The 22,674-nt window shown below is 36.2% G+C and overlaps 1 protein-coding gene across 1 annotated transcript; it reads left to right on the top strand.

Annotated features, from left to right (window-relative positions):
• The first annotated feature begins 741 nt into the window (after positions 1-741).
• On the top strand, positions 742-22,210 carry LOC110459356 (FK506-binding protein 15-like). The gene is made up of 31 exons (XM_021511571.1): positions 742-845; positions 2,184-2,281; positions 2,874-2,943; positions 3,362-3,431; positions 3,994-4,068; positions 4,786-4,884; positions 5,088-5,240; positions 5,980-6,048; positions 6,281-6,424; positions 6,944-7,108; positions 8,133-8,255; positions 9,030-9,216; positions 9,358-9,455; positions 10,020-10,098; positions 10,402-10,526; positions 10,641-10,745; positions 11,132-11,226; positions 12,067-12,169; positions 12,744-12,915; positions 13,748-13,884; positions 14,208-14,291; positions 14,504-14,575; positions 15,139-15,291; positions 15,663-15,755; positions 16,088-16,300; positions 16,706-16,813; positions 17,459-17,627; positions 17,866-17,934; positions 18,393-18,864; positions 19,792-19,909; positions 20,048-22,210. The coding sequence occupies exons 1-31, from the start codon at positions 793-795 to the stop codon at positions 20,120-20,122; spliced, it is 3,846 nt and encodes a 1,281-aa protein (XP_021367246.1). The 5' UTR covers positions 742-792; the 3' UTR covers positions 20,123-22,210.
• Positions 22,211-22,674: the final 464 nt, after the last annotated feature.

The raw sequence follows: 22,674 nt of genomic DNA, 5'->3' as shown, positions 1-22,674 counted from the left end.
ATTGTACTGCTACATTTGTTAGGTGTACAACAATGACAACAACTGAGCAAGCTAGGGCGAAGACGGTCTGAGCGGTTGGCGCTTACTGCAACATGGACGATTATATAATTATGGCACTGTTACTGTATATGTGCTAAATCGTCTACACATATTAAAGAAACTAGAGCTATATAGTCGCAGGCAACGTGTCATTTTAATTAAATGGCTAGTTCCGGGTTGCCATCCTACAGCTGCCTATGAGTATAAGACGACAGTGGCCGCTGGTGACAGAGTTCAACAATACTCAATAGGGTTATATACTTTATAACCCGGCCCCTTACCGACTATGACTTTGTTCGTTCAAACTCATTATATAAATACAATACAAAAATAGTTCCAGGATCAAAACATCATTCAAGTTAAACACTAGAAAAATCTTACCTTAATAGCTGAACTCAAGTTTCTGTTTCAAATTCCTTCAGGTTGTTCCCATATGGTTTCACGCACCGACTAACATCGTGACATTTCCAATACGTAAACACTGAACTCTTTGGTAAAGAAGTAAACGTTTGGTAGCAGCCGAATATTTAGTTTCGTATAGAGGGAACTTATTGCTTTTGATATTCCATTATGACGCATTATAGATATATACTTTTATTAAATATCTTAATAAGTATGCATTGTTTATAAATTATATTAACCTCAAGAGTATTTTATTATAAACAATCGAAATTATGAAAACAGCTAGCTTTGCATGTTATCTCATGACTTCCGGAAGAAAAGACACTTCTGTACCAGTACAAATGTTTCAAGATGTTTTTCAATGCAGATGATGATGAACAAGACTTTTTATCGTCATCAGGAGGGTCAGTTTATCATCATAAATCTTTGGCATTTCTTATTTTCGATTACTGAACCTTTTGATCTTCGGAACAAACATTTTGAAACCAACAGAATAACAACAGTTCACTTGACAGGACAAGGGGGTGTGGTGTTCTACATGTAGATCTCATGACCATTACTTGTAACTATCCGTGATAGTCCGTTCGTTAATGTCCAGGTGTTAAAAATATCAGACGAAACGTCTTGATTCAAAGGTATTTTAATAATAATTAAAAAAGTAAATTTTATCTAATGAATACTAGCTGTACATGTTCACACTAGCTTTTGATGGCATTTGCTTGATACTCTGGAGCTTTTGGTCTTATATGTTGATCTGAACGACTTGGCCTAGTCAGAGTGGCAGCTCTATCATATTGTATCTTCCCCATCAATGCCCAAGATGTTCCCATCCCAGATAGGTAACATGTTGGTGACACAACTGCAGCTTTCTGCCAAAGCAGTTTCTGCCTATGAACCTGTCTGTCTGCATGGTATTTGACCATCTCCAGTTGGTAGATGTGCTATTTGCATAATGAGCCCCATATATAGGCAGTGCAAGCATCAGGTGCACTAGTGGAATGTACATGTACATCATGCTGATGCTTAATTCATTTTCTGAAATTATCACCCAGATACACAATCATATATATATGTGTGTGTATTAAAATCACTTCTATTGACTAATGGGTCAAAATACCTAAAGCTCATTTGAATTGAATCAAAATACACAAGTCATTCAGCATTCAGCAGTGTTATTCCTGGAACATAAACTCTATACCACTTATTTTTTCCCAGTGTTCTATATATTTTGTGTGTGTGAACCACTGTTCACAAGTTTTACCTCATTGTACCCACCTTCCTGAATCAGTCCAGGATATGCAACAGAAAAGGTGTTCAGGTGGGGCAGTGGATGGCACACTTGCTGTTCACCGAGATGACCAGGGTTCTACTGAAAATGTATTGGGGTCACCTGCCCAACCATTTAGTTTTTATCCATGTACCCTGGTTTCCTCCTTATTTAGAAGAGTGATTCATATTAGTTGAAAAAACTTGTTTTAAATTTTTTGTAAAATAAACGAAGTTTATATATTATATTTACCAAATAAAATGTAAGTAAAAACATCTTTTAAACCCAGTTAGCACTGCAACTTAAAAAAAGGGCTTACATTGTTAACTTAAGATTCAGTCTAGTAATTCCATAAGCCTCTGATGTAAATATGATCTAAACATAGTGTTTTGTTATTTTTTTGAAGCATCTTACAGTCATTTACAATTTATTATAATGTACATGAAGCTGAAGTGTGCTGACTTGATTCAAACAGGTCGAAGCTTGCTTCTCTCTTTGGAGTGGACAAAGCCAGCAACCAAGGAGGCAATGAGTCCTTGAAATACACAGCTCCAAAACAACCCAAGAAAAAAGGTGAATATCATATTTAGTGTATTTGGTTTTATGGACAAAATGTGTGTACCACATTCATGTAATGAGTGCCCCTCCCCTTATAATTGCCCCTCTCCCTTTTTGGACATTTATTGAAATTATTTAACTATAAATATAAGCTCCCCCAAAACACCTCTTCACGTCTGCATTTTTAGGCTCTTTGTGCAAACGTCATGTACATAGCACCCTTTATTTATTCATTTATGAGCACATTTATAATGGTGATTGCAAACCTTTTTTGTTTAACATTAAACAATTATAACTAATACTATTATCCATATGTTAAAGCGATTTAGAGTAATTTTACACATTATATAGGGTGCTATATAATTGTTTCATATTATTATTATTATTAATACTGGCCCTCTCCTGTTAACAAAATTTGATGCTGTGTACACTTCATGTGACATACTACAATCTGGCAATCTGAAAAGGGTGTTATCCAGTGATTTAGAATGAACATGGATATTACAAAAAATGTTACTGATAATGTTTTATTAGATTTAACCTATAACAATACAAATATACTTAGACCCGGTAACTGGAGTATTGTTCCTTACCTTGTGTGTTTCAGAAGCTCCAAATCAGCCAGGAGGCAGTCAAGCTGCTGTCACCTTCGCCACAGCAGTCCATGCATATAAATAGTCAGTATTTCTCCCACAGGGTTGATCCTTTAGCCATCATGTGTATGTTTATTCCAAACATGTTCTAGACTAACCTCTGACTATGACAAAATATAATCCATTGTATAAGTCTACATATCAGTTTCATTGACAAGCAGTCCCCCATGATTATCAAAAGACACAAAAAAACACACACATATAATAGTTTGTTGATTTGGTTTGGATATCCATATATTGCAAGGACACAAGACTCCCAATAAGATTGTACCCTTATATGTGCTACAGAATATTTTCATGAGAATTTGTGTATAATGTTGTTTTAGTTATGAACATTAAGAGCATGATATGTTTGATATGTTTTATGTTTTCTACATTTTACGTGTATGTGATATGTATTTCATGTTTTGTACACTACATGTTATATATTGGAATGTTATAGTGTTGATGGCCAGTATGCCAGTCAGGGAAAACTTGGTGCTGCAATTCTGGGCAGTCCTGCCTCACAGGATGTAAGTAACACAAAGTCATGTTCCTAAAGACATTGTTACAAAATCTTATTATACAGGCATGTGTTATGCTATTCATTACATCCCGTTAACCATAGTAAGCCTTCAATTTTGGGTGATAATTGCATGAAAAGATACTTTGTAACATCCACTAAGGGGGAATGGGTAAACAAATTACCTTTCCCTCTGACAGCCTGCAATAATAGAATGCTTTTTGGCAAAATATCTTGATATTTCCTGACAGCTGACTTAACTGACTTGGCACATTGATGCTTAGGAAGTTTCTTTTAGCAGCCTAGAATCAACACACCAGTCATTTGCACTCTTTGCTTGACAAATTAAAGGAAACAGACTTTTTCGAAAGCTTGCAAAATGAGTTTTCATTTACTGTTTGTGTTCAAAACAAACTACTGGTTAGCATTGATCATTCATACTAAACTGATGAATCTCATTCTGAATGTTAGGTTATGATAACATATTTATCATCCAAACCACTGTTGTCAAGTACCTAATCGTATCTGTATTGTTCTTATATCGTTTGATCAAGTGACTTTTTCTGTTACAGTACAGAGTTTTGTTGTACGTCAGTAAACAACAACAGGTGACCAACGTGAGGATTACACCGGCCTTTGTCTTCACGGTTTGTATTGTCTCTTTAGCCTTTACATAACATCATAGTTGTAAATCTGCATTAAAGATATACCATAGTTGTATACAACTTTAAACTTCACATTGAAAAGTTTACAAAAGAATCAGCACTAGAGAAACAAACCATGCCAACCTGTATGTGTTGCTTAGTTTTGTCTATGCTACTCATCATTAATGTCCAGATTTTAATGAAGCTTTGATGCACACATCTTAACCCTCACATAAACCTTTGTATGTACCTGTTTGACTTCCATGTTGTCATTACTATTAATTATATAAGAGAGTTGTGGCCCTTGACTTACTCAATATGACCTTGTCCACTCTACTAATTTTAGTTACATCTTTGCATTCTTATGAACATGCACATGTGTAGGAGCCATTTTGTTATAAAAGAAGTATAGCCTTTGTTATAATTATCTTGCATATGATTACACATCCTCCTCTGACATCAAATGATTATAATTACTGCTTTAACACACTTCAATTTCCCTCGTCAAATTTTGAATTTAACTTGGGAGAATTAGGTATTGTTAAAGAATAAATATTTTAAAATGGGAGGGTCCTGCAAGTGTAAGTTAGCCTCAGATCAACAGGTCGAGTTAATAAAAGTTCCTGGAAGTTCAGGTTTCAGTAGACAGTTGACACAGGATTTCCATTCCCTGTTGTATAAACAGAATGTAAAAGTTGCAGGATTTCCATTTTCCCACAGATACAAGCCAACAACTATGCAAGTTTTTATGACGATGCCAGACAGAGCTGGTCCCTCATGTTTGACAGTGAAGAGAACTCGGAAAAGTTTGCTAAACAGGTATGTTTAACTTTCAGTTTTTTTCTTCTAAAAAAAAGTATGTACAATCACATTTCTTACCCAGTTTTGAATACATGTAATAGGTCTCAGAAAATGATGTAAACTCAATTGAAAATAAATTAGATTGTAAATTAGATTTTGATAAGTGAAAACATTCCTGCATTTTATTTGGCTGAATATGTGTCTTATGTATGTGTGTGTAGGTGGGTTTGGCCAGAGCCAATAGTACTGGGACATCCTTAGACAGTGTTGTGACACAGGACCTCCATCTGGGCGATGGGGGGCCACTGGAAACCGGTGACCTTGTAGAAGTCAAGTACACAGGCTGGTTACTTACCAATGGTACCTTCGGACAGGTATCTAGTTTTCTTCTTCATCATTAAGTTGATTAAACTATACACTTAGCATTGGTTAGACATGGCTGGTCAAGTATCAATAAAGACAGAAACACTTTGCACTGTGTAACATTTCATCCTTTACAGATGCACTCCTGCTGGTTTTTCAATATTCAATACTTAAAGATATGAAGTATCAGTGTTATGGGTTCTGAAATTAACATAAATATCACCCATGAAATAGATACTGCCTGTGAAAGAAAAACCACCATTTAATGAAAATTCTTAGAATAGATTCAAATAATAAAAACAAGTATTTGACTTTGTTTGGGTTCATAATAAATATATAGCTACACTTAGTACAATCTGTGGCATCTTTCATACTATTGATGCTGCTTATTGGTTTACAGACAATGTAAATGGTTAGGTTGTGAATATATATAATGACCATACCTGGTAAACATTGACAAGGTCATAGTTTAGAACTGTTGGTTACACCCATCCTATACCAAACGAAACTTTATGCTACCTGTTAGCTTATAAATACAACCTATCATGGCAGGATTCTGAAGTGTGTCAAACAGTAAGATAGCTTCACAGTACCATACAGTTACACATCCAGTCTTAATACAAGAAACTCATGTCATTCATACTTGTAAGTACTAAATATCAAAATATTAGGTAATATGAAATTTAAAAGATTTCTGCTCTCTCTCTCTCTATTCTTTGTTATTATTATTATTTTTCTTACTGTTTTCAGGAATTTGATAGCAACGTGAAAACAGAAAAACAATTTAAGTTCAAAATTGGCAAAGGCAAAGTGATAAAGGTAAGTATCTGTGCTTGTTACACTTACAATGGCATGGGTACTTCTGGACAGCAATGATGAGGTTCTGTTGTATTTATACCAAATTTTACTGTTTTAAATTCATAAAAAGTGTCTTTATAAATGTATATGACATAATGTACAATGTAGTGTTTTACACCTATTTATAATATCTCTTGCTTAATATGATTATCATGCAGAATGTTCCTACATTTTACCCTGACACTTTCTACAGGGTTGGGACATGGGAGTGTTGGGGATGAAGAAGGGATCAAAGCGCCTCCTGGTGGTGCCTCCTGCTCTAGGCTACGGAAGTCAAGGGGCTGGCAACAAGATCCCGCCAAACTCTACGCTCATATTTGAAGTGTCTGCTGTAAGGGTAAGAAAAAATCCATTATCACCTTATATCATTAATACTCATGTTAATCACAGATCAAATTTTTGCACTCATCATGTGAACTGATTCTCTTTGAATTAGCGAAAATATCATCTCTGCAACAAGAACTAGTTATACATACTATAATTTCTATTCCACGTTCATACATGAGTTAGTCATTAAAGGTACTCATAAATATTTCATTCAAATATTCATGTATAAATCAGTTAAACACTCATAAATAAGATAATTGTGAATAAGCTATTTGAATGTTCATGAATAAGTCATTTAAGTATGTGTGTACAGGTCTTTTATATAGTCATGAATAAATCATATATATATTCATAGATAAGGCATTAAAATACTCTTGTATATGTTATAATACTCAGGGATAAGTCATATTACTACTCATGAACATATTATTCAAATACTCAAGAATTCTTCATTGAAATCCATTTAAATACTTGTGAATAAGTTGTTTGAATATCTAAGGAAATGACATGCATCATTGGTATATTTCAGGTAAAATTAGCCAAAGGTGAATCACCGAAGCCCTCACCTGCCCCGACTCCAGAGCCCGTACCAACACATAATAGCACACCTAGCCCTGCACCCTCTGACCCAGAGCTTGACGACTCCACCGTGAAAGGGAGGACAAAGTCTATTACAGAACAAATGTCCCACCAGGTACAGAACTCAGGTGTCCAGGGAACACTGGGGTACAGGGAACACAGGAATACAGGGAGATAACAGTGGTACAGGGATGATAGGGGTATGGGGAACAGCAGTACATGGACAGGGCCAGCAAGGTTTGGGGAACACTGGGGTACAGGGAACACAGGAATACAGGGAGATAGCAGTGGTACAGGGATGATAGGGGGATGGGGAACAGCAGTACAGGGTTTAGGGAACACTGTGGGACATGAATAACAGGAGTAAATGGTACAGAGGAGTAAAGGGAACTCATGATTAAAGGGAACTCATCGGTATGAGGAACACATTGGTATGGGAAAAACAGAGGCATGTTGAACACTGCCAGGGCTATGCGTAACACAGGAGTACAGGGCACACAGGGATACATTTAACACTGGGGGATGGGGAATACTGGGGTACAGGGCACACAGTGGTACAGGGAACACAGGAATACGTTGAACACTGGGGTATGGGGAATACTGGGGTACAGGGCACACAGTGGTACAGGGCACACAGTGGTACAGGGAACACAGGGATACGTTGAACACTGGGGTATGGGGAATACTGGGGTACAGGGCACACAGGGCACACAGTGGTACAGGGAACACTGGGGACAGGAACACAGTGGTATAAGGAACACTGGGGTATGTTGAACACACAGGTATGTGGACCACAGGGGTATGGTGGACACAGGGGCACAGCAAACACAGGGATACTTGGAACACAGTGTTATAGGGAACACAGGGTAACGTGGAACATATACAGATTTTGAAGCTTCTTTTAGCAGAGTTTGTTTGGTTGATTCAGTGCTTCATAGATTTTTGAAAAAAACAACTACTTAAGGTCCAGATTGTTTTTTTGGTTCTTTTAACTTGGTATACTGGTAGACATGGATTTGATAACCATTGTTGACTGTGATGTGTCGGACAACTATACAGCATCTTATACAGTTTTATAGCTATGATACTGTCATCACTAATCTATATCTAAGCCTCATCACTTGGCCGTTGTATTTCAGGGTGGGAGTAAAAGTGACAAGGCTAACCTGATTTCTCGGATGGCTAAGATGGGTAAACCCATGTTGCCCCTACAGGGTGCAGTAGCTGTTGAGCCTGATAGTGATGAGGAGGAACCAGTCCCTGTAAGTCTAAACCTATCATACAAACTTGTAATTTGCACACCTATATGATTAGCGAAGGTACTTTTTTGGACTGAAAATGATGAAAAAGCTTTTACTTATGTATTTTAAGCAACAAAAAATTTCCCCAACAGCTATGTCCAGAATGCCCAGAAAATTGACTTCTGAAAATGAAAATTTAACACAAATACCTTATTTTTTCACATCATTAATTAATTAAACATACAATTTGTTTATTATATATATTATTTATTTTGTGTGGTGACAATTATTGGAAAAAGTATATAGCAGGTAAAAAAATGTTTATTTCATTGTTTGTTCACTGTGAAGTACATCAGACTACACACATCTGAATATCCTCATACACCAACCAACATATATAAACACTCACCACTTTGACACACTTCCCAAGAAACGTGTTGTGGAGAAGTCACTGTTGTATATCTCAAGATGAAAATTAAAAATAAGATACCTATTATGATTGAAACAGCGAGAAGATTTCATCAATGGCTCGGGTTTATCGTCATTGTTAACAGGGGCACAATTCATGTCAATAGCCAATCGGGTTCGCTAGTCCAGTATTTAGGTCAATAACATTATGCTTTGTATTACAAACTTACAGCTGCAGACTAGCCTGCTATTTGACCATCACTATGGCTATTCTTACTGCTGGAGTTAAAAGCTCTCCAGAATTATCTATCTTTATCATTACAGACTTCAGTAAATACTGTTTTGATAACTGTGTTTATAGTTCTGAATGTTGTCCTGTTCTGTTAGGAGTCACCTAAGCCAGTGGCAGTGACAGCTGCCCCAGTAACAGTCCAGGCCCCGCATCATGCAGCCACTAAGCCACCAGTAGTGGCCAAACCTGTGGCACAACAGCCAGTGGCAGCGCAGATGGACTACACGCAGACAGCAACGGCTCCTGTTACCACCAATCCCATGATGCATCAGCCAGCCTTTAGTAAGTTTTCTTGATGTTCATGTGAATGATGAATTATGGACTATAGTATAAACAGTTGCTACCTGAACAGAAAAGTGAAAATTACCACCTCTTTGAAAAACCTTAGATTCTATTTTAAATTGTCTATTTCTATCTGTGTAGTGCCCCCACCTGGCCACCAGATGGCACTTTACCAGTCACCACAATCACTCCTACAACAGCAACAGGCCGCTTTTCTACAACAACAACAACTGTTACAGGTATGTCACGTAGCTATAGCAACAATAGTAACATGTATGTCATGTAACTATAGCAACAACAGTTACATGTATGTCATGTAACTATAGCAACAGTAGTTATGAATATGCCATGTAACTCTACTAACAACAGTTATGGATATGTAGTATAACTATAGCAAAAACAGTTACAGATATGCTATGTAACTATAGCAATTGTGTTATGCAATTTTGCTGCAACATCAACAGACATCACTTTATTTTCATGAATATATTTTTGCTGTGATTTTGTTTAAAACGACTGATTTAGAATTTAAATTTGTAAAATAAATATCCCTGATAAATAAGATACACATTTCTTGTGTTAAAGTGTATTATTTATAACTTTAATAGATATATAATAATTGTGTCAATGGACTGGAATATCAACTCCTGACACGAAATAAATATGTGAAATGTTTATGTGACTTGCCATGTTACAAAAGCAGTCTTTCTTTCTTATTTTTTCAGCGAAATATCTGTAAATCCATATGCAAATGATCATTCTGCTTTTGCACAATTTTTCAGACATGTTTTGTCTCTTTACAGCAACAAGCATCGTTCCAGCCTCCAGTATCTTCGGCCTTCCCACCTGGGGTCTACCCAGGTGCACCACCCTTCCCTGCCGGTAAGTCTCATCACACAAGAAAGTCCTTTTGCTGGGTGTTTATGCTTAGGATTTATTTCTAGTGTAAAAATTTCAGAATGATTTTGTTGATGGTAAATAAACAGTATAAACTATATCATCATCCGGTATCTTGTGTGTGTAATTTAAGTATGGGTTGGTAAATTTACATGTAAAATCAACATGACCTGATAAACATTGATTAATACAACATATCTAGTCTTATGTTGATGCTGAAGAGATTTCAATGTTTAAGATATTAACATTTGATTTTCAATATAATAGATAACAAATTTAAATCTACAGCTGCTCCTGTCAATCAATCTGATGCGGCCACGCCCATGTTGCTATCGGAGACAAGGCAACAGAATACAGAACTGAGGCTGGCCGTGGGAAAGATGGCCGACAAGGTTGACACTATAATGCAGAAGGTCAGTGTTAACTTTCAGGAGGACCAACAAATATTTCAACTGATCAACGTTTCAAAAACCCAACTTTGTAAGACAGTTTATTAGTGTTTTAGACATTTCATGTTTCTGTTGTAGATGGATCACTTACAGACACAGCAGTCTGGGGCCCTCGCGCTCCAGTCATCTGCACCCAACATGGAGGCATCAGTACTCATGCACAATGTACAGCGCATTGTACAGGTAGGGAAGTCAACCAATTCAAGACTTTGTATAATTTAAAGCAACATATATATATAAAAAATATCATAAACTAAGTCTTAAATGGGGATATATTTACAGTTGTCATATTTTTACACATAGCCCTTATTTTCAAAAAATGAATGCTTAAAACAAAACATCTTGCTTTTAAAATAAACGTCCAATTTACAGTATTTGATTAAGCCAATGAGTGAGTGATGAATGATCATTTAAGAAATAACAGTATTTTATGTGTCACAAAAAACAGAGGCATAGAAAGATTTTACTTGTTGTGTATGATAAGGTTGATAACTTGTTTGAATTTATTCTCTGCATGGTAATGTATGATTTCTTAAAAAACACCAATTTGATGTTTTTATTGTTTTCAGGAAAATGAAAGATTACGAAAGGAGGGGTATGAGATGAATTCCCGAATTGAAGCTCAAAATAACAAAATATCTGAACTCCTACAGAGCAACCAAATGTAAGATACCTTTGTATATATGTGTCTGAATACTTTGGAATGTATTTCAAAGCCTTACCCAAAAAAAATTACCACTAGATTTCTTTTTCGAAACTGGTCTAGAAATTGTTTTGAATATAAGAAAATGCAGAAAACTCCAACTTTTGTATAAAATGCACAACAAATTAACTCTGGACTAAATAAATTATCTATTGCTGTCTACCATTGCAGAAAATAACCGTTACACCCTTAGAAACAATAACAATTACAGAATTCTTCCGTTCAGGCTTCCCCTAACAAATTCATCTTTTATACCTTCAACTCTTCGCAGGTGGAATTCATTGGACCTTTCAGTATGATCATTGACTTCTTTACATTCTTTCAAAAGATCTAGTTTATACATCTTAATTTTTAATTGGATACTTGTAGTTGAGCTGATGAAGTTGGAAAACAAGTTCACTCCAAAAATATTTATTAATGAAATTATAGGTGTTTTCTTCTCTCTGACCAGGTAGTGCAGTACATAGGTGTTTTCTTCTCTCTGACCAGGTAGTGCAGTATATAAGTGTTTTCTTCTCTCTGACCAGGTAGTGCAGTACATAGGTGTTTTCTTCTCTCTGATCAGGTAGTGCAGTATATAAGTGTTTTCTTCTCTCTGACCAGGTAGTGCAGTAGGCAATTATTGATTTTATGATCTCCTTAATACTGCAGTTTTAGCTTGTAGTTAAATAAAGTTTCATAAATACAAGTGATTATGTACTTCTGTTAACTGTTACAAAGTACATTTACTAGTTTTAATAACACACCAGAGCTAAATTTTAGTAATTTACATTTTATTCTTTTTAATTACTTATGTTCTAGGTTTGTTGAAAAGAGTCAGACATTACTAGAACAGAGGAATGAGGGGTTTAAGACGACGGCAACCACGTCCCAGGCCAAGGTGCTTTCACTGGAGCAGGAGAAGGTAAGGGAGACAACTGTCATGAGCCACAAACATTTCTTTAAATTTTCTTTGTTTCGTTCTGATAAAAAATGCAATATGTGGAGTTAATGCATTCCCACCAGTAATTGAGTAGAAGATTCATTTACCCATTTTGTTTTATAAACTCATATTCAAACATACAAAAACCTAACTAGAATAAATTATACATGTACTTGTTCTTATAACAAAAGGTACTCTACTCAAAGATATCATATTGAATATTCATACATGTAACATCTGTATCAGGTTGGGGAAAACCACAACTTGCGTATAATACGCAAACTTGTCTATTATACGCCAGTTGGAGTATTATGTTTCATGACTGAATAAATGCGACTTGGACAAACAATTTGAAAAAGTTATGATTCAAGTGATTTTGGCTATTTTTAGAAACAAATCCATACCTATATTGGCGAATAATAGACGAGTTTGCGTATTATACGTAAGTTAGTGGTTTTCCCCGACCTGTGTATATCAGACTTCAAAATCTCTGCAAGAAACATTTCCTATGATTTAAAACTGAAAATAGATATTCGATTCAAACATGTTTGTTAAGGTTCAACTGGCTACACAGTTGAATGTGGCAACATCCCAGCTGGGGACGTTACAACTGGAGATCGCAGGGATGAGGAAGAAGGAGATGGAACTACAACAGAAGCTGGGATCATCATCAAATGACTACAAGAAAAATACAGAGGAGCTGGACAGCCTTCAGGCACAACATACAGGTGGGCTCAGTTAGGGGTAAAGTTACAACATACAGGTGGGCTCAGTTAGGAAGTTACAACATACAGGTGGGCTCAGTTAGGGATGAAGTTACAACATACAGGTGGGCTCAGTTAGGGGTTAAGTTACAACATACAGGTGGGCTCAGTTAGGGGTAAAGTTACAACATACAGGTGGGCTCAGTTAGGGGTAAAGTTACAACATACAGGTGGGCTCAGTTAGGGGTAAAGTTACAACATACAGGTGGGCTCAGTTAGGGGTTAAGTTACAACATACAGGTGGGCTCAGTTAGGGGTAAAGTTACAACATACAGGTGGGCTCAGTTAGGGGTGAAGTTACAACATACAGGTGGGCTCAGTTAGGGGTAAAGTTACAACATACAGGTGGGCTCAGTTAGGGGTAAAGTTACAACATGCAGGTGGGCTCAGTTAGGGATAAAGTTACAACATACAGGTGGGCTCAGTTAGGGGTTAAGTTACAACATACAGGTGGGTTCAGTTAGGGGTAAAGCTCAACATACCGGTGGGCTCAGTTAGGGGTTAAGTTACAACATACAGGTGGGCTCAGTTACAGCTTTTATATTTACATACATGATGCACAATTACACGTCATACTGTGATGACTTTATTAGAACTTTATTAATTACGTACTGGTGGGCTCATTGTGGTCATTGATATACACATATTTATCTATAATTTAGAGAGTAAAGTTTGCTTAAATGAATAAAATCTTTTGCAAACAATTACCTTTAAAGTGATTTGTTTTTCAATGATATCTCAATCTGTTTGGAGAAAAGCAATTAGCTATGATAAATGTTTTCATCATGTTATACAGAGGATGAAGAAAGAATCCAGAAACTGTCATCAAACCTGAGGGAGGAGAAACAGAGGAGAAAAGAAAGTGACAATAAACTGTCTCACCTTACAGAGGAGCTCGCTGACCTCCGAGTCACCGCAGAAAGTCTTGAGAAGGTAATACAGTACTTACCTGTACTCTGCATCGAAATGTTAGGTTATAATGTAATGTCTTAGAAATGAACCTGACTTATGACTTGGAGGATTAACGAGTGAAAAGAGGGTAAAAGAGTTTGGGGTGAGGCTTAAGCTTGAATCTGACTCTTTGTATGACAGCAATCTCAGTATTTCAAAGGTAGCATGTACAAACAAACATAATTTTTTAAAAAGTATTATATCAGCAGTTCTGTAAGAGTGCAACATCAGGCAATGTACATGTAATACAAGTAGATAATCACTGAATCACACTATTATATTACCTACAACTTTACTCGCTACAGAATCTAGGGGATAGAAAGAAAAACGCAGCTGGAGAGAGGAGGAAAATGGAGGAAGAAATGGAAGAAAGCAAGCTACAATTTGAGGTAAAATGCTAAAAATATGCAACAAATGAATATTTTTCTGATATTAACCTATAAATAATACACAGAAGCACCTTAATATGCAAAAGTATGTTAATATACAGAAATACAAAGAAATGGATTTATTTACAGATATATATTAAGAAATATGTGAATGCAAAGAGATTTGTAACTAAATATTGTCGACTAATCATTCTTTATGTATATTTTCACAGCAAGAGATCCAGACTTTGAGGGAGAAGCTGAGGCGACAGAAAACCTCGACAGATGCAGCCAAGGCCGAGCAGGTTTGTGAACCGCTCCACACTTACAGGGATATGTTAACTCACTGTAAAAAAATCAGAAATAAAATCGATGTCTTTTGTAATACAAGTACAGATAATATTTCTCTATTGATAGATGTCTTGAAGATTTATGGGCAAATATAGCATTTTTTTCTTTTCAGGTTTTGGAAGTTTTTTGACAAAGTCTACCAGAAAGCTCATCAGACTAGGAATTTATTTTTTGTATGGCCTTTAATGCCTTTGATTAAGGTTTCAAATATTATATTCCCCTTCAGATTATATACATACACAACATATACACATATTTGTAAAAATACAAATGGGATTAGACACAAGTTAAAAAACTTAAAATTCGTCTTCTCCCTTATTCAATAACACATTTTTCACTGAGGTATGTGTAAATATTTACCAGTATATATATATATATTAAGACCATTGTAGAGCCCTTAGTTCAGCCCACCAAACAATATGATATACACATATAACATATAACAGTGCTAGTACATGATGTGTGTATCGCTGATCAATAAATGATCTTGATCAGGAACTTATTCATGTGACAACAGGTGTCCAAACTGGAGGAGGAGATTGGGGAGGAGTGGAAGGCCAAGTCAGAAAAACAGCTGGCAGCCGCTCAGGACAGACATGCCAGAGTTCTTCAGGGTGTGAAGGAAGAAAAGGAGGAACTAGAACAAAAAGTCACAGAGTTGGAGTCAAAGGTTTGAAATTCATATCTCGGTGACAAAAACAAATTAGCAGTACAGTTACGTATTTCTGTTACTTCTCTGTATGTCGAAAGATTGTTTGATTAATTAAGAAGATTTTTTTTAGATTGATATAGTAATTCGTCAACCTATAGGTGAAGTTAACATTTTCCCCGAGTCCAGAGACACAGGAAAATATAATCTTTGGAAGGGCAAGAGGTCCTTGTATTGCCTGGTAACTTAACTGGTGTGCTGATACAAAAATGTACTATACTGACTAATAATGCATCTACTTGTGTACTATTATACCGTAATAATTGGTTCCTTTATTTTAGTTTAAAAGTAATAGTTATACTTGATCGATTAACTTTGTCTGCTTTATCTAGATTCAGAGTCTGCGGACATCATCAGGAGGATCCGAGGAACGTATCATGAACCTTCAGGATCAGCTGGATGATATGACTGGCTGGAAGAACAAGGTCAGTCCGGTTACCATGGTCACAGGGTTCGAATATAATACATAATAAAAAAAGGATGTACCATGTAGCCATTTCAATTATATTTTGATAAAGAGATAAGTTCAAAAAGGAGCATCAGGAATTAATAGAATAAATTAACTTCAAACATTCTACACAGCTTATCAGATTTCAGTTTCCTCAAAAATAAAAAAATAAAATTTACTGATAACGAAAATGCGTTGCTTTAATGTCATATGTTGTTTCAAAATATGTTTTGCTGACCATGACAATGTCAGTTTAAATGTATAGGACTCTTGAGGTTTTAGCTGTTATTCTGTAACTTGCATTTGTAGTATGACTCTCTACGAGACCAGGCCGGTGCTATGAGAGACAAGTATGAGGCCCGTATATCTGAGGTGGAGGAGGAGCGGGACGGCCTGGCCAGTCAGCGAGACGGCCTGGCCAGTCAGCGAGACCAGTTGTCAGAGCAAGTAGCCACGTTACGGAAGCAAGGAGCATCACCAGCGCCGTCTGGTGGGAGCAGCAATGTATCGGTCATCACAGAGGTAATTCATTTCAGAAAACATATAGATTTTGTATTATCTGTAATATGCCTTTTAACTGTTTGCTGAACAAAATTCCATTAATGGAGTGACCTTTTATTGAGTTGCTGTTTAACACTTAACTCAGGTCGTTTCTCTAAGTTACACTTTAATACTTAAGTCACTGACAATGTATCAGAGTTGCATTGTAATACTGATCTAAGTGACATGTCTTTGGGTTGCAGTTTAAAATTTGACAATGAGACTTCCTTTTGGTTGCAGTAAAATAGACTTGGTGATATTCTTCTGAGAAGCAGTTAAATAGTTAACTCACTGACATTGTACGGGGTTAAAATGTAAAACCTGTAAGTTTATTGTAAATACAGCTGCGCATTATGTTTGTATTATTAATCCAAATCCTTTTTACAGGTTAAGAAGATAATGAACTCTGTATATCAACAACTTCGAGGCCAGTTTACAGCCGAGGGGAATTATTCTGGTGCAGACATCCTAGCCGCCATACTTGAGGCTATCAAAGTAGGTGTATTCATTGTTAAAAGGATTGCTAGCTACAGCCGATTATCACATTTTAATGAGGTAATGTTAATATTTCTAAAAACATTTTGCCTGTCTTTTTAAATTGAATTACAAAGAATGAAACAAGAATTTTGTGGGGGTTAAACAGTGCATGACCTAATGGAGTTATCAAAGTTCACAGTTGTTTTGGTATAAACTGTATAAACCCCTCCCACAAAACCCTGTTCACAGAATAAATACTACTGCAAAGTTCCTACAGGGAACATAACAAAATCAATAGCAACAGTCACTCTATGTCCAAACAGGGAACATAACAAAATAAATAGCAACAGTCACTCTATGTCCAAACAGGGAACATAACAAAATCAATAGCAACAGTCACTCTATGTCCAAACAGGGAACATAACAAAATAAATAGCAACAGTCACTCTATGTCCAAACAGGGAACATAACAAAATAAATAGCAACAGTCAACAGCCCAAAAGCTTGGACATAGAGTGACTGTAGAGGTACTGAACTCAAATATGGATGTGACATAAAAGTGAGGATAATTCAATCCCAGATGGAGCTAAGCCCAAAAGCCTGGACGTAGAATGACTTGCTATTTATCTTGGTCATTGTTTAATTGAACATATTACTTTGTAGTCAACAACTCTAAAACTAGTCCAGCAACAGTCACAGGGACCATCGGCAGAGGAGGAGGAGGAGGAAGAAGAAGATGATGAAGAGGAACTGGAGGATAGTGAAGAGGAGGAAGAGGAGGAAGAGGAGGAAGCAGAAGATAAAGCATCCCCACACCCTACCACAGAAACAGGTGAAAACAAGACATTTGCTACCCGTTAAAAAAGTCTTCTGAAAGGAAAACTATACATGTACAGCATTGGTTTAATATTGTTGTCATATTGTATTCTATAAAAAGCTGTTTCAAACCTTATGTTAAATGCCACATATATGCAATCACTATTCATTCCTTTTCATATGACTTTGGTTTTAAATAATAGGTGATTATCATACAAATCTTTTTGTTTTGATCAAAAATATTTATTTTTCAGCAGAGCCTCCTGCGGAGAAAGAGACAGCAGCAACTGTACAGAGTGCAGAAAAACAGGACCCTTCAGAAGGTTAGTCTGTTACCAAAGTAACCAGCAAAAAAATGATGGGGTGATGTCAGAGACAGAAATGTCAATAGGCTTGGTTTGTTGTTAGGGATCATTTACTGGTGCAAAGGACTTGGGTTATTTCAGTTTAACACTACTGGTGGGATGATATCATGGATGCGCTAATCAATGAAACAGATATTTAGGACCAACTAAGGCTATATCGAGAAGGAGGGAGATAAAATATACAAAATGGGAAGGTTTTCTGGTTTACTGCCTATACTAGTTCAGATAGAGTATACATATGTTCAGCAGACAGAGCAACATGCAGAAAAAAATTGTAACACCCAGCTGTAAAAAAGGTAGATACATAAGGGACATGTCACCAATGAACATTTATTTTATGTCATATCTTGTATACATTTACTTAAAATGTTGTTTAGTTAAAAAAAAATCTTCCACATCCTGATTCTCATTTACAGAAAGTGAGGAAAGTGATGATTTTGATGAGGAAGAGGGAGAAACACTTCCAGATTTGCCAGAAGTACCCAAGGTTGCTGATGATAATAAGAGTTTACCTATTGAGGACCCTACAGTAGAGCCTCAGCCTCAAAAAACAGAGGAGAGTTCCCAAAGTGTAGATAACTCAGGGTTAGAAGCAATGGAGAGTAAACAAGGGGAAGATAACTCTGATAAACAACAGGATAGTGAACCGGTGAAACAAGGGGTAGATAACTCTAATGAACAACAGGATAGTGAACCAGTGATAGAACAAAGTGTTACAGAAAATAAACCAGAGACAAATCATATAGGACCAGAAATTCCAAAATCAGAACCAGTCAAACGGGAATCAGAAAGTAGTGAAATTATACCAGCAACCTCAAGAACGCCTCCACCTTTGTTGGATGATGAGGAGGAGGAAGAGGAAGAAAAGGAGGAGGATGCAGGGAATAAGTAAGTGTTGTTATAGTGACCACTGGTCAAGAATAGGTTGGTTATGTCTTCTTTAATTATTGCTGATCAAGGAGAGGCTAGATGTGGACTCTCTTTGATTGTAGCTGTTGCTCAAAAACAGTTTATAGTAAAGATGAAAACTATCTGTAATAGTGGCTGATGGCCAAAGAAGGATACATTGTGGATTGTCTTTTACAGCAGCGATTGTTCAAGGGGATATAGGTTTTGGATTATCTGTGTTTTATCTGATTTGATAAAGCGAGCTGGTAGATGTCGAGCTGGCCTGAATTACTGCTATTTCTCAGAAAGTGCTAAAGGGGTCTTGATGAAACTTAGTGAGCAACATCCTCTTGGTCCTCAAATTTGCATGCTCCAATTTTAGATTGATCGGAAATTTAAGCTTAAAACAAGCCTCCTCAGGAATTTATCATATTGCGACTCGATTTGCATGACCTCATAGGTACGATCTATCTCATAGGTATGACCTCATAGGTACGACCTCATAGGTACGGTACGACCTCATAGGTACGACCTCATAGTTACGACCTCATAGATACCTCATGATCAGTACATGTGCTTGTTCTAGAAGAGAACAAAGAAGTGGAGAGAAAAGAACCTATGTATACTAGAAACAAGCCATAATCTTTCTGCAGTCAGTTCCACGATTATGTATAATACTCTATACCGGGAAATGTTTGCTGCATTTATCATTACAGAGAACATAAGTATACAACATAATATACATAGTAATTAGATGTGAAGGGCGACATTAAACTGGTCGAATATAGATTTTACACGCAATGAGCGAAAGTTTGACTGGGCGAAAATTTCCCAGTATACAGTAGAACAAATCCTGAAGCATGACATATATTGTATATACCGAGAATGTCATTTTACCACCACATAACTTTGTTGTTGTCGTTACAGACCCCTGTTCGGTGAGGACGATACAGTAGAAGATACCCTAGGGATTTCCTTCAAACCAAATACTGATAAAGATAAGGACAAAAAGCTACCAACAAAAAAGGACCTGGAAAATGATGAGGTTTGTGCAGGTTATTTTTATTGCACACTTGGCTTAAAATATCTATTGTATGTGAACTTTATGATAAATAATACTAACAACAGGGCAGCAAAATATACACGAGAGGTTATTTCTAATCCTGAAAATGGTATGTTGTAGGACCTGAAGCCCCAGCCTCCTCCGCCATTGTTTGGTGATGATGATGACGATGATGACTTGGACTGGCTCAGCTAATGAATGGCAAAATATGTAGACTGTTCTTTAAGTGCTCATATATATTACTCCAGTGATGACTGACTTAAGCTTGTTCAACATTAATTTCACAAAGTGCTCAAGGGGAGGGGCATGCTCTCCCATGTTGAAGGCAAACAGATACTGTAAAAGTACTTATTTTAGCGGACTCAAATTTTAGGGCATTCTCAAATTTTAACAGATTACTGCATTGATGAGTTGATGCACCCACAATACATGCAATAAGAAATTATGTACAGAAACTTTAATCAGTGCCGTCATAATTAAGCACAATATTTAGAGCGTGAAAAACGCAAAAAAAATCAGAATGCATCTAAAATATGTACATTTACAGTTAATCAATAACTTGTTTTTCATTATTTATATTGGACCAACCAGCATTTCATCACTCACTCTAGTAATGAAGAGACCCCTGCCTTGTGTAGAAGTATCGTGGCTGTGATATAGATGTCGTAAATGTGTAACTAGGAACGTGTTGATGGGTCCGTCACGGTGATGATAGTTGTAACGGAGATCGTTACTGTATGCTTGTGTTGATATGGAGAAATATCAACTTACTACATGATGGTGTGATTGTTGTACAGTATAGATATTCATTCTTCAGAAATAGTTCAAGTAGATATCAATAAAGTGACAGATCAGCCAGTCATCTTACAGGTATCGGGATGTAAGACAGTACGAATGTATTCAAGCTATGATCTAGCTACCATTGATTGGTATGTAGATGTATTGTTATAAAGAAATGTAATATTACTTTGGAAATTAATCAACAAAACACATTTTCAATCACATTCTGTGAATTCAAAGGTCATAGGCGACTGTTGCTTTTTTTTCCTTTCTTGGTACACTGGCAGTGATTTCCTTTAAAACTTTTCTCTAATTATTTTGGATATGAGTGTGACAGATTCATAGGTCTAAGGTGAAATTTAAAAAAAAAAATCCAGAACAATGTTACAGATTTAGCAGTATGATACAATGTCCACAAGGCTTTTTAATGTAATTTTATAGATATTGATTAAAAGACAAGATTAGGAAAAGATTTCATTTGTGAATTAGACTTTTTTTACAAGTTGTTTTTGAGGAAGCCTATAGATATGTCTGTATGTATAAGCTATACAAGTCGACATACTGTACTCAGTCAATATTCATGTCACTTTTGTGTAAACGTTGGAAGGTTCAAAGACAGCCATACTAGGTTGTATCTGATAAATATTGATACTCAAATTGTCTGTGTGAGGAGAGGTGCTGCAATCTGTGAGAGGAGTCGAAGTCAATGGAACGGCCTTTGTAACAAACTTTTCCACACTGTGCCAAAATATATATATTGTGCGACTACCCAGATTTTGGTTTATAAATGATAGTCATCTTGTTGGAAAATGTTTAAAAGTATCAAGTATTGACCCATTCAGCAGAATATCATTTGTATTCATTAAGTGGCAAGGAACATTCTGCAACTTTGTCATTTGTCAGTTTTGCACATAATATTGGACCACCATTTTCTGGTCAGAATTAATCATCTTAACACTTGTTGCATACGTTTCAAGTGTGCACCTATTGATCGGAAAATATTCATTATGGTTAGTTTAATCTTTCAATCAGCATCTTGGGTACTGTATAACACAACACATTTGTGGGTATTTTCTTTCTCAGTTTTACATTTACTCGTAATCTGGTCACCGACACAAACTTTCCTGGTCTGCCTGTATGTTTGAAAAAAAGTAAATTGTTCATATATTGCCCATACTTTATTGGTCATTTGACTAAGCCAAGGAAATAAACATCAGAAGTTTTATGGTGATGTCAATTAAAAAACCCAAATTATCAATTTGGCTGATTCAGGCCCATAGAAAGATAATTTGTTATTTTTACCCATTGAATTTTCCTGCATAATAAATATAGAATGATATAATTGATGACGTAAATTTAGGTGCACCTCATTTACAGGCTAGTAAGACCCCTGACCAGAGGCTGGTGTTAAACCATACACTAAAACACACATTTACAGGCTAGTAAGACCCCTGACCAGAGGCTGATGTTAAACCATACACTAAAAAATACATTTACAGGCTAGTAAGACCCCTGACCAGAGGCTGGTGTTAAACATATCTCACTCCATTGCTATGATGTACTTGAATACAGTATATATTTATGTATATTTTGTAATTATGAAATTATGAAAGCTTAAATGCTTGATGCAAATAAAATATCAAACACATAATTGTAGTTTATATTTCATTCAACATTTGTGAATAATTTATGAGTAGTGTGACTAGTCCTCTTGTCATAACTTGAAAATGGTTGATTACCACAATTTTGAACTTGTCATAACTTGAAATGGCATTAAATCACCCCCTTTGACATTGGGGTACAAGTATGTACAGGTTAACTGACTCAGAAGTTTGGACATATTTGAGTTTTCTAGGCTGTTGACTCATTCAACACAAGGTTGATCTTATTATGAAGTTGTGAATCTGAAAAAACAAGCAAATTCGTGGAATTTATATCCCCCGCTTGCAGGACATATTGTAGGTTAA

This window comes from Mizuhopecten yessoensis, unplaced genomic scaffold (assembly GCF_002113885.1).
Source record: "Mizuhopecten yessoensis strain PY_sf001 unplaced genomic scaffold, ASM211388v2 scaffold10045, whole genome shotgun sequence".
Classification (NCBI taxonomy): Eukaryota; Metazoa; Mollusca; class Bivalvia; order Pectinida; family Pectinidae; genus Mizuhopecten; species Mizuhopecten yessoensis.
This window is presented reverse-complemented; position numbering and strand designations above follow the sequence as displayed.